Source organism: Canis aureus, chromosome X (assembly GCF_053574225.1).
Source record: "Canis aureus isolate CA01 chromosome X, VMU_Caureus_v.1.0, whole genome shotgun sequence".
In the NCBI taxonomy this organism is placed as follows: Eukaryota; Metazoa; Chordata; class Mammalia; order Carnivora; family Canidae; genus Canis; species Canis aureus.
Window position 1 is genome coordinate 26,156,303 of NC_135649.1, and position 13,121 is coordinate 26,169,423.

The 13,121-nt window shown below is 43.1% G+C and overlaps 1 protein-coding gene and 1 pseudogene across 1 annotated transcript; one reads left to right on the forward strand and one right to left on the reverse strand.

Moving 5' to 3' along the window:
* Positions 1-8,354, reverse strand: part of LOC144308824 (dynein light chain 1, cytoplasmic pseudogene) — a 186,576-nt pseudogene extending 178,222 nt beyond the window's left edge.
* Positions 8,355-8,595: 241 nt separating this feature from the next.
* LOC144307968 (DDB1- and CUL4-associated factor 12-like protein 2) lies at positions 8,596-12,386 on the forward strand. Its single transcript, XM_077888087.1, has one exon. It carries the CDS (start codon positions 8,599-8,601, stop codon positions 10,015-10,017), a length of 1,419 nt encoding a protein of 472 aa, XP_077744213.1. The 5' UTR covers positions 8,596-8,598; the 3' UTR covers positions 10,018-12,386.
* Positions 12,387-13,121: the final 735 nt, after the last annotated feature.

The window sequence follows — 13,121 nt, forward strand, 5'->3', positions numbered from 1 at the left end:
AGCCATAATGGTAGGTATTAAATAAAATAAATTATGTAAATCACTTAGCATAGTACTTATCTTATTGATAAGCACTCCATAAACTACAATTCCCTAGAACACATCTTCAGAGCAGTAACTACAGGAGGGGGCAGGGCAAGATGGCGAAAGAGTAGGGTCCCCAATTCACCAGTCCCAACCAATTTACCTAGACAACTTTCAAATCATCCTGAAAACCTACAAATTCAACCTGAGATTTAAAGAGAAAACAGCTGGAATGCTACAGAGAGAAGAGTTTACACTTCTAACAGCTGGAATGCTACAGAGAGAAGAAGAGATAAAGAGCTTCCAAGATAGGCAGAAAATGAAAGAATATGTGACCACCAAACCAGCTCTCCAAGGACTATTAAGTGGGGCCTGTAAAAGAAAGACGAAGCCCAAGGAAATAATCCACAAAAACAGGGACTGAACAGGTATTACGATGACACTAAATTCATATCTTTCAATAGGAACTCTGAATGTGAATGGGCTAAGTGATCCCATCAAAAGCTGCAGGGTTTCTGATTAGATAAAAAAAAAAGCAAGACCAATCTCTATGCTGACTACAAGAGACTCATTTTAGACCTAAGGACACCTACAGCCTGAAAAAAAAAGGATGGAGAACCATTTACCATTCAAATGGTCCTCAAAGGAAAGCAAGGGTAGCAATCCTCATAGCACATAAATTAAAGTTTATCCCAAAGACTGTAGTAAGAGATGAAGATGGACACTATATACTACTTAAAGGATCTATCCAACAAGAGGACCTAATAATCATGAATATTTATGCCCCTGATGTGGGAGCTGCCAAGTATATCAATTAATAACCAAAGTACAGTACAGTATCTTATTTAGATAATAATACACTAATACTGGGAGACTTCAACACAGCACTTTCTGCAAATGACAGATACTGTAATCACAACATCACTAAAGAAACAACGGCTTTAAATTATGCACTGGACCAAATGGATTTCACAAGTAAATACAGAAATTTCCATCCGAACACAACTGAATACACATTCTTCTCAAGTGCACATGGAACTTTCTCCAGAATAGACCACATACTGGGTCACAAATCAGGATTCAACCGATATGAAAAGATTGGAATTGTCCCCCGCATATTTTCAGACCCCAATGCTTTGAAACTAGAAGCCAATCACAAGAATATTTGGAAATTTGGAAGAAATTCAACACGTGGAGATAAAGAGCATCCTACTAAAAGATAAATAGGTCAACCCGGAAATTAAAGAGTATTAAAAAGATTCATGGTGGTCAGCCTGAGTGGATCAGTGGTTTAGCACCACCTTCAGCCCAGAGTGTGATCCTGGAGTCCCGGGATCAAGTCCCACATTGGGCTGCCTATATGGAGCCTGCTTTTCCCTCTGCCTGTCTCTGCCTCTCTTTCTCTGTGTCTTTCATGACTAAATAAATAAATAAATAAAATATTTTAAAAAGGAAAAAAAAGGATTCATGGAAACTAACGAAAAAGAAGATACATCCATTCAAAATCTTTGGGATACAGCAAAGGTAGTCATGAGAGGTAAATACATCGCAATACAAGCATCCTTCAAAAACTTGGAAAAAAACTCAAATACACAAGCTAACCTTGCACCTAAAGGAACTGGAGAAAGAACAGCAAATAAAACCTACAGCAAGCAGAAGAAGAGAGACAATAATGATTCGAGCAGAACTCAATGAAATAAAGACTAGAAGAACTGTAGAACAGATCAACAAAACCAGGAGTTGATTCTTCAAAAGAATTAATAAGATAGAAAAACCATTAGACAGCCTTATTAAAAAGAATAGAGAAAATATTCAAATTAATAAAATCATGAATGAATGAAGAGAGATCACAATAAATACCAAGGAAATACAAATGATTTTAAAAACGTATTATGAGCAGTGATATGCCAACACATTAGGCAATCTAGAAAAGATAGATGCATTTCTGGAAAACCAAAAAGTACCAAAAATGGAACAGGAAGAAATAGAAAACCTGAAAAGACCAATAACCAGGGAGGAAATTGAAGCAGTCATTAAAAACCTCACAAGATACAAAAGTCCAGGCCCAGATGGCTTCCCAGGGGAATTCTATCAAACGTTTAAAGAAGAAACCATACCTATTCTACTAAAGCTGTTCCGAAAGATAGAAAGAGATGGAATACTTCCAAACTCGTTCTATGAGGCCAGCATCACCTTAATTCCAAAACTAGACAAAAACCCCACGAAAAAGGAGAATTATAGACCAATCTCCCTAAGTAACACAGATGCAAAAATTCTCAACAAGATACTAGCCAATAGGACCCAACAGTACATTAGAAGATTATACACCAGGATCAAGTGGGATTTATCCCGGGATGTAAGACTGGTTCAACACCCCTAAAGCAATCAACATGATAGATCATATCAACAAGAGAAAAACCAAGAACCATATGATCCTCTCAATAGATGCAGAGAAAGCATTTGACAAAATACAACATCCATTCCTGATCCAAACTCTTCACAGTGTAGGGATAGAGGGGACATTCCTCAGCATCTTAAAAGCCATCTATGAAAAGCTCACAGCAAGTATCATTATCAATGGGGAAACACTGGGAGCCTTTGCCCTAAGATCAGGAACAAGACACGGATGTCCCCTCTCACCACTCCTATTCAACATAGTACTAGAAGTTCAGCCTCAGCAATCAGACAACCAAAGAAATAAAAGGCACTCAAATTGGCAAAGAAGAAATCAAACTCTCCCTCTTCGCCGCTGACATGATACTCTACGTAGAAAACCCAAAAGACTCCACCTCAAGATTGCTTGAACTCATACAGAAATTTGGCAGTGTGGCAGGACAAAATCAATGCCCAGAAATCAGTCGCATTTGTATACACTAACAATGAGACTGAAGAAAGAGATATTAAGGAGTCAATCCCATTTACAATGGCACCCAAAAGCATAATATACCTAGGAATAAACTTAACCAAAAGGTAAAGGATCTATACCCGAAAAACTACAGAACACTTCTGAAAGAAATTGAGGGAGACACAAAGGGATGGAAAAATATTCCATGCTCATGGATTGGAAGAATTAATATTGTGAAGATGTCAATGCTACCCAGGGCAATTTACACAGTGAATGCAATCCTTATCAAAATACCATGAACTTTCTTCAGACAGCTGGAACAAATCATCTTAAGATTTGTGTGGAATCAGAAAAGACCCCGAATAGCCAGGGGAATATTGAAAAAGAAAACCAGAGCCTGGGGCATCCCAATGCTGGATTTCAAGTTGTACTACAAAGCAATGATCATCAAGACAGTATGGTGCTGGCACAAAAACAGACACATAGACCAATGGAACAGAATAGAGAATCCAGAAATGGGACCTCAACTCTGTGGTCAACTAATATTTGACAAAGAAGGAAAGACTATCCACTGGATAAAGGATATTCTCTTCAATAAATGGTGCTGGGAAAATTGGACAGCCACGTGCAGAAGAATGAAGCTGTACCATTCTCTTACACCATACACAAAGATAAACGCAAAATAGATGAAGGTTCTAAATGTGAGACAAGATTCCATCAAAATCCTAGAGGAGAACACAGGCAACACGATTTTGAACTTGGTCACAGCAACTTGTTGCAAGATATATCTATTAAGGCAAGGGAAACAAAACAACAATGAATTTTTGGGACTTCATCAAGATCAAAAGCTTCTGCACAGCAAAAGAAACAGTTAACAAAACTCAGACAACCTACAGAATGGGAGAAGATATTTGCAAATGACGTATCAGATAAAGGGCTAGTATCCAAGATCTATAATGAACTTATTAAACTCAAAAGCAAAGAAACAAACAACCCAATCATGAAATGGACAAAAGACCTGAACAGAAATCTCACAGAGGAAGACATAGACATGGCCAATAAGCACATGAGAAAATGCTCCACATCACTTGCCATCAGTGAAATACAAATCAAAATCACAATGATATACCACCTCACATCAGTGAGAATGGGGAAAATTGACAAGACGGGAAACAATAAATGTTGGAGAGGATGTGCAGAAAGGGGTACCCTCTTGCTCTATTGGTGGGAATGTTAACTGGTACAGCCACTCCGGAAAACTGTGTGGAGGTTCTTCAAATAGTTCAAAATAGAACCGCCCTACAACCCAGCAATTGCACTACTGGGGATTTACCCCAAAGATACAGATGCAATGAAACGCCGGGACACCTGCACCCCGATGTGTATAGCAGCAATGTCCAGAATAGCCAAACTGTGGAAGGAGCCTCTGTGTCCATTGAAAGATGAATGGATAAAGAAGATGTGGTCTATGTATATAATGGAATATCTCTCAGCCGTTAGAAACAACAAATACCCACCATTTGCTTCAGCGTTGATGGAACTGGAGGGTATTATCCTGAGTGAAGTAAGTCAATTGGTGTAGGACAAACATTAATTGTCTCATTCATTTGGGGAATATAAAAAATAGTGAAAGGGATTTTAGGGGAAAGGAGAGAAAATGAGTGGGAAATATCAGAGAGGGAGACAGAACATAAGAGACTCCTAACTCTGGGAAACAAACAAGGGGTGGTGGAAAGGGAGGTGGCCGGGGGGGTTGAGGTGACTGGGTGACAGGCACTGAGGGGGGCGCTTGACCGGATGAGCACTGTGTGTTATGCTGTATGTTTGTATATCGAACTCCAATTAAAAAAATATACCAAAAAAAAGCTGTGAATACAAAACAATCCAGTTAGGTACCAAAGAACATATTAGATAATTAATTTGCATATTACTTTTTATTAAAATTATATTTATATAAATACATAAATACATATAGAAAGTTTCAAATAAATGTGAACATGTAATTATGTATGCAGAATTTTGGAAGGAATTTTAATTTTTCCCTTTTTGCTTTCTTCATCCCTTTCTCTCCTTCCCCCATATCAACTCCCTTTCTCCATGATACACAAATATATTCTAGGTATGCCACATTAGAATACTAGTAGAAATCTGCATTACATTAATTTATTAAATCATTTTTTGTTCTCAAGAATGTTTAAAGTATATGGGCATAGTAGTATGTGTGTGTCATACTTAAATAAATAGACAAAAATCAGGTGTACCTGCTTAGATTTTTTTTTTTTACTCTGTGAACTAGTCTTTTGCCTACTCGTGTTTTAGACAGTTATAATACTCACCCTCCACTACTGCAGACATACAGGCATTGTGTTATGCCTTGGGAGATATTAGGTGTGTAAGTGGTTGCCTCTTCTTCCATGGTAACATATCCCCAGAGCATACAAGGTCCTCTCTTTTTCTTGTGAATCTTGGGTAATGGGTATTATCTTCTTTCATGAAACATGGGGAAAAATACAGCACATTTCAAAATTGGGCCCATCTGGCTGGTAGAAAGTCTAATATCAGAAATTCCAAGGGCTATCCTTTTTATGGGATATCACTAAATTTTGATGCTTACTTGGTCCCAGGAAAAAAGAGGGATGTAGTTCTTAGTTCTTTGTGTTTGCTATGGATCTTCATATTGCTTATTCTATTACAGAATGACATCAGGATGACCTAAACTGGTTCTTGCTACTCTGGTTGCTGTCAGGGGAGTTATAGTGTCGCCTCTTTCAGAAAGCCTTGCCACTGATCACAGGATCTCTCACACCTGTTCTGTATCTTTACCCATGGAGTCCAACTTCCACAGATGTCCACAGCCATATTTCACCATTTTGGGTGGTGCAAAGGTCTTTTTAAAATAATCTCTATCACTAGCAGAACCTTTCATTCAACTCCTAACATATCTCTTGAGAAGTGATTAAGAACATGGAATTTGGATTCAGATTACTTGAGTAAAATCCTGCATCCATCACTTACTAATTCATTGACTTACTAAATCATAACTCCTGCAAGACTCCTTTTCCTCATCTACAAAATCCACCACTATTATAACAGTGGATTAGACAAGATAATATTTTAAAATTACTACAACAATGCTTGTCAGTGTAATAATATAGCAAAGGTTTCAGGTTAAATAGTAAAATATAATAAGTTATATATAGTTCATAGGTATAATTTCTCTGCCTAGGCTACCCTCTGCCTTGGCCTCAAACTGATAATATCCACTTTAATTGCTAAGGCTTTGACAATTATCACATGGATAGGGGGTCCATTTTCAGGGTAGCTCTGAAGTACTCTGAAAATGTACTATTAATCTCCTATCTGCAACATACTCTGGCCTGATCAGTTGAAAAGAGCCTAGACTATTATTTCTCAAAGAGTGGTTCACAGACCATCTGTATCAAATCTTTTAGGATAGGGTCAAGGCATGTGCATATTTATTAAGCTGTCCCCATTACCTGAATATGCACTAAAGTTTGTGAATCTCTTCTCTACACTCTGCATACCTTGTCATATAGTTGCTTCTTTCTGAAATGTCCATTCCCCTAGGCTCACCTGTGGAAACAAAACGTAGCCTCTTCCATGAAGCCTTTTCTAATTTCATGTTCACTACCTGCAGCAGTTGCAACCTCTTCTGTCAGCTATGGGCTGAATGAGATGGGGAGGAATCAGGGCTGGGGTGCCAGAGAGTGTTAGGGATCACTGGAACGTAACACCTGGACTGGCATGGTGGGAAAGGCCCATGGTTTGTACTTGGGAGTTGGGCACTTTACGTGACATTGCAAAAACAGTAGGGGAAGTAGGGAGAAAAATCAGTAAAACAGAACAGGGGAAGTGAGGAAGTACCAACCAGTAGCTTCAAAGTGCAAGGTATCACTGTGTAACTATTTTTTTTATAATAAATTTATTTTTTATTGGTGTTCAATTTGCCAACATACAGAATGACACCCAGTGCTCATCCCGTCAAGTGCCCCCCTCAGTGCCCGTCGTCAGTGCCCATCACCCAGTCACCCCCACCCCCCGCCCTCCTCCCCTTCCACCACCCCTAGTTCATTTCCCAGAGTTAGGAGTCTTTATGTTCTGTCTCCCTTTCCGATATTTCCTACCCATTTCTTCTCCCTTCCCTTCTATTCCCTTTCACTATTATTTATATTCCCCAAATGAATGAGACCATATAATGTTTGTCCTTCTCCGATTGACTCATTTTACTCAGCATAATACCCTCCAGTTCCATCCACGTTGAAGCAAATGGTGGGTATTGAATGGATAAAGAAGATGTGGTTTATGTATACAGTGGAATATTACTCAGCAATTAGAAATGACAAATACTCACTGTGTAACTATATGCCTGTGTTTGGAGGAACCTGCCACTAGGCTGTTCTGAATGGTCTGAGGGTATGAAACTTCCAACTCCTGAAACTAAGCTGGTGCTCTGAACCTTTACATTCTCTCATCAATGTGTCCCTGTGGCTGCCTCCTTCTGAAAGTAGTTTATCTCCATCTCTGTGACAATCCTGCCTATCCCACAGTACCCTTCCTCAGGCCCCAGGGGAATATGCCCAGGCACCTGAGGCTGAGAGACTGAGAGAGGGAGCTAACACAACCAAGGAGCAGAGAGGAGCTGCACCCCTTGACTCCTCCTTTCCACCTCCTTATGTCTCTAGGGTACAATAGAAGCCAAAACCTCCAAGGAACTTCTCCCTTGTCAGCATCAGTGTGGCCTGCCATGTTCCCAAAGATATGCCTAATGGGTCTCCTCCATCACGCCTGCCAGAAAGTGGGATCCCTGGAGACCTGTATGTGGAATGCACTCCTCAAGGCACTCGGGTGCATGAGCTCAAAGACTTCAATTTTTAGTACACACACACACACACACACACACACACACACACAGGTATAGTAGAAAGTGTTTAAGATCACTGCAGAGCGGCCGAAAGAGGGGTGGCTGCAGAACGAACAGAAAGGAGGGGGTCCCCTGTAGTTCCCAAACACTCCCATTCCCCCACTAAATTCAATGTCTAATCTTAGCCCAGGGTCTTCCAGGATTGCAGCAAGTGCACATTTATTTCTTCGTGAAGACAATTGCACTGGCTCTTTCTAGCAACGTGGTAGGCTATATCTAAGATTTCAAATTTTATTTAAGTAGGGATTTTAAGAAGGTTGGTTGGCTGCTGTCCTGAGACCGGCGAAATATCCTGTGTCACTTGGTGGAGGTCCAGGACAAGAGCACATGGCTAGCCTGGAGATACCTGGAGCGCAGGCCCTCGTGCACCCCCAGCCCCAGTGGTCCATCCCACTTCCCCTGCTTGGGGAGCGCTCACTCCATCGCGCCTGCTTGCTCCAAGCCCACGCCTCCCGCTGCCTCCGCCCCCTCACCCGCGGGCCCCAGCGCAGTCCTCGCCCTGCTCGCCCTTCACCGCTGCCCCACCGGCCGCACTCCCGCCATCGCCTAGGTCCACGCCTCTGCAACTGCACTACGGCCGAGCTCCACTCCCCTCCGCCTGCCGCCCTCGCCTTCTTCGCCGCTGCGTCCCTTCTCGGGAGGCTCCGCGCCGGCCGTCTGGCCCCTTACAGTCCAAGCTCCCGGCTGACACGGAGGCGCCGCGGTGCCTGCCGCCGCCGCAGCCAACGTGGGTGCCACGGGCCGCCGCGCCGCCGCCGCGCCCGCCGCCACCCGCCCGCCGCCCACCATGGCCCTGCAGCAAACAGGTAGCAGGAAGCGGAAAGCGCCGGCGATCGAGGCGGGCGCCGCGAGCTCGTCGTCTCAGGGCTCGGCGGCGGCGGCGGCGGCGGCGGCGGCGGCGGCGGCGGCCTCCGAGGGGCCGCTGCTGCGCAAGAAGCAGAGGCGGCGGGCGACGCGGCGGTCGCTGGTGCACTACCTGAAGGGCCGCGAGGTGGGCGCGCGGGGCGGCGCCGGGCTCCGGGGCTCCGAGGGCGAGCTGCGCGGCTACGCGGTGCAGAAGCTGCCTGAGCTGTTGAGGGAGCGCGAGCTGGCGCTGGGCACGCTCAACAAGGTGTTCGCGTCGCAGTGGTTGAACGCCAGGCAGGTGGTGTGCGGGACCAAGTGCAACACTCTGTTCGTGGTGGACGTGCACTCGGGCCAGATCACGCGCATCCCCCTGATGCGCGACCGGGGGCCCTGGTTGGCCCAGGCCCAGCCGACCTGCGGCATCCACGCCATCGAGCTGAATCCCTCCAAGACGCTTCTGGCCACCGGGGGCGAGAACCCCAACAGCCTGGCGGTCTACCACCTGCCCACCCTGGACCCCGTGTGCCTGGGCGACCGCCACGGCCACAAGGACTGGATCTTCAGCATCGCCTGGATGAGCGACACGGTGGCCGTGAGCGGCTCCCGCGACGGCACAGTGGCGCTGTGGCGGGTGGACCCCGACATGTTCAACGGCAGCATCGCCTGGCACAACGACGCCGGGCTCCCCGTGTACGCCCACATCCGGCCGAGGGACATGGAGACCATCCCCAGGTCCAGCACCAGCCCCAGCAACCGCAAGGTGCGGGCCCTGGCCTTCAGCGGCAAGAACCAGGAGCTGGGAGCGGTGTCCCTGGACGGCTACTTCCACCTGTGGAAAGCCCGGAGCGCTCTGTCCAGGCTGCTGTCCATCAGGCTGCCCTACTGCCGGGAGAACGTGTGCCTGACCTTCTGCGACGAGCTGTCCCTGTACGCCGTGGGCTCCCAGTCCCACGTCTCCTTCCTGGACCCGCGCCAGGGCCACCAAAACATCCGGCCCCTGTGCTCCAGGGAGGGTGGCACGGGCGTACGCTCCCTGAGCTTCTACCAGCACATCATAACCGTGGGCACGGGCCATGGCTCCCTGCTCTTCTACGACATCCGCGCCCAGAGGTTCCTGGAGGAGAGGGCCTCAGCCAGCCCCGACTCCTCTCCCGGGCCCTCAGGGAGGAAGCTCAAGCTCACCTGTGGCAGAGGCTGGCTCAACCACGACGACCTGTGGGTGAACTACTTCGGTGGGATGGGCGAGTTCCCCAACGCGCTCTACACCCACTGCTACAACTGGCCTGAGATGAAGCTCTTCGTGGCTGGAGGGCCTCTCCCTTCAGGCCTCCATGGGAACTACGCAGGCCTCTGGAGCTAAGGGTGGCTGCTGCGTGCGTTCTCACAGTGCCCAGATTTACCTCCCGGTCCCCTCTCACTTTCCTTCCTCACGCTGTGTTTGTGCTTCTTAACTCAATGTGCTGTTTGTCTTCCAGATCGAAAGTGCCCAGCTTACCTGTCCCGTGTGTGTGTGTGTGTGTGTGTGTGTGTGTGTGTGTGAGAGAGAGAGAGAGAGAGAAAGAGAGAGAAAGAGAGAGAGAGAGAGAAGAGACGTTTCCTTCAGGCAATCAAAACTTGGCTTTAATACTTTTTTACACTTCTCCAAACCATCTTTTTGAATTCACATTAGAAAGAGTTTTGGCTAACTCTTACTTGTTTTCTTTGAGTTATATATTCTCTTTTTAATGCCACACAGTCATGGTTTTAGAATTTTGTAATTCTTTATCTTGGATTTTTTAAATTTATTTTTTATTGGTGTTCAATTTGCCAACATATAGAATAACACCCAATGCTCATCCCATCAAGTACCCCCCTCAGCGCCTGTCACCCAGTCACCACCACCCACTGCCCACCTCCCTTTCCACCACCCCTTGTTGTTTTCCCAGAGTTAGGAGTCTCTCATGTTCTGTCTCCCTTTCTGATATTTACCACTCATTTTTTCTCCTTTCCCCTTTATCCCCTTTCACTGTTTTTTATATTCCCCAAATGAATGAGACCATATAATGTTTGTCCTTCTCCGATTGACTTATTTCACTCAGCATAATATCTTGGATTTTTTGTTTATATATTACAATAATATTGTGTTTAGTTATTTTCATTGCAGGTAAATGGTATATTAAAATCAGAGATCCCTAGGTGGCTCAGCGGTTTAGCGCCTGCCTTTGGCCTAGGGCGCGATCCTGGAGACCCGGCATCAAGTCCCACATCGGGCTCCCAGCATGGGGCCTGCTTCTCCCTCTGCCTGTGTCTCTGCCTCATTCTCTCTCTCTGTCTATCGTAAATAAATAAATAAATCTTTAAAAAAATAAAATAAAATCATGCAAACAGGGTTTGTACATCTGTTCTGGAAAGTTAGCCATAGTTTTATAGAGCATTGTTCCAATTGGAAAATACATTCCAAGTTCTAGATTACCAAATTTGGAAACATTCCATTTGTAAATTGTAATCTTAGGTGTTTATGGTTTCTAAGTTGTTGGTGCTAAGCATACTTTTTAAAAAAGGTTTTTCTCTTTGAAAAAAAAATGTTGTCATAGAATCTTGTTTTTGTACAAAAATTTCAATATGTCAGAACACTTCAGGAATGCAAGGGTTCTGTTGGTTGAATGTTCAGAATTAATCTGAACAATTAATCTTTTTGTCCTTCAATCCTTACTTAAGTTTTAATGACCTGTTGTTAAACAAATAAATGAATGTGTATTTTTCACTTCTTGCCTTAGTACTATCAAAATTTGTAAATATATTTGAATGTTTGTTGTTTAAGGAACTTGCACAGAATTTCAGTGCCATCATTCAAAGCAGGGATTCTAAGTATAAAAATGTAGAATGTATGGCAGGTGGGGCAGAATGTATACTGATCCAGGATATAGACTGGATATTTTTTCTGTTTCTGTTTTTAATGCCAAATATTATATTTCAGCATACTTTAAATTTTCTAATTCTGCTGAACAGTTACATCACAAAAACCTGCGAAGGACAAAAATGAACCCAGTCTCCATCCCTTTGGAAAAAGATGCACAATTTGTAAAGTCCAAATTAATAAGATTTTATTTTGTGAATTTCAAAGATTCTTATCTAAAGTAGAATAAATATATTGTTAAAAAAGAAAGTATTGATGTTGTAGCCCTCAATGTAATAATATACAATTATCAAAGGCACTGGAAGTTTGTTTCAGGAGATGATCTGGGGATTAAAATAATTGGGATTAGGTTGAAGATATCTTAGAATATTGGAAGTGAGAAGGGAGATTGGCCCTTCCTCAAAACTGGCCAGGTTATGCTGGCCTTGGATTAGTGTTGTGGCATGTCTGTTTTTTCCGTAAATGTTCTGGCACTCAAGTGCTGCCTTAGTGTCCATTCACTACATGCTGTTCAGTTGCAAATCTGAACCAAAGGTACTAAAAGTGAATTAAGAAATACAGAAAAATAAGCTTTTGCTCACAGAGATTGTCTTAACAGGTTTATATAGTTGTTATACAGCAGTAAATTGTGTTTGTGTGCATGTATGTGTTTCCAACTCAGTCATAATTGTTTTGAGAGCAGAGAATCTTTATATTCTCTCATTTCTCCACTAATGCCTAGCAAATCATAGGCAATCAATTTACTGAATGAATGTATTTGCCTCTGGAGACTTAAAGTTCAAGGCTATGAAAAATAAACAAATGCATAAACACATAAATAAAAGTTTACTCTTAAATAGTATGGGATCCTGTTTTGTTTTAAGCATTTTCTTCTTTGCCCTAATCCATTTCCCAGTAAGGCTCTAGTGCCTGTTCATTTTCACCTGCAAATACTTAGATTTGAAGGTTTTTAAAAATATTCTGTTTCTTTTTCAGAAATTAGTTTTGAAAGATCTTTAATTTTGTAGGAGTTTTTCTTCTTACCTAAAAAGTTATTTGTTAAAAACTTCTTTAAACATTACCTAGGAACTTCACCAAAATATTTATTGCCCATCTTATTGTGGGTTATAGGGTATTTTTATAGTATTTGATCATTATTTGGGGACATTGGAAGAACATCTTCAGAGGAAATGACAGTTTTAAATGAGGTAGAGTTTTAAAGAAGAGTTAGAAGAAACATCTCTGACCTGTTCTTAGGCTTGTCCCTTAACTTCATCACTGTCTCACTCTTAATTTTCTAAGTTAGAATACATCTTTTTGATGCCAAATCACATGGCTTGTCTTTTAAAAACACTAAAGAGCCTAATTATGTATGTATTTACATTATGTAGAAGTTTAATTATTTTGAAATATTTCCTACTTCAGGAACAAAATGACCTACAGAAGTACAATTAATTATGTAGCTTGTGAGTGACATAATTCAAAAAGTAATGAAACTGGCACTACAGGAAACCCATAAATGTAGTTCACTTAAAACACACAAGGGGAGGGACGCCTGGGTGGCTCAGCGGTTGAGTGTCTGCCTTCAG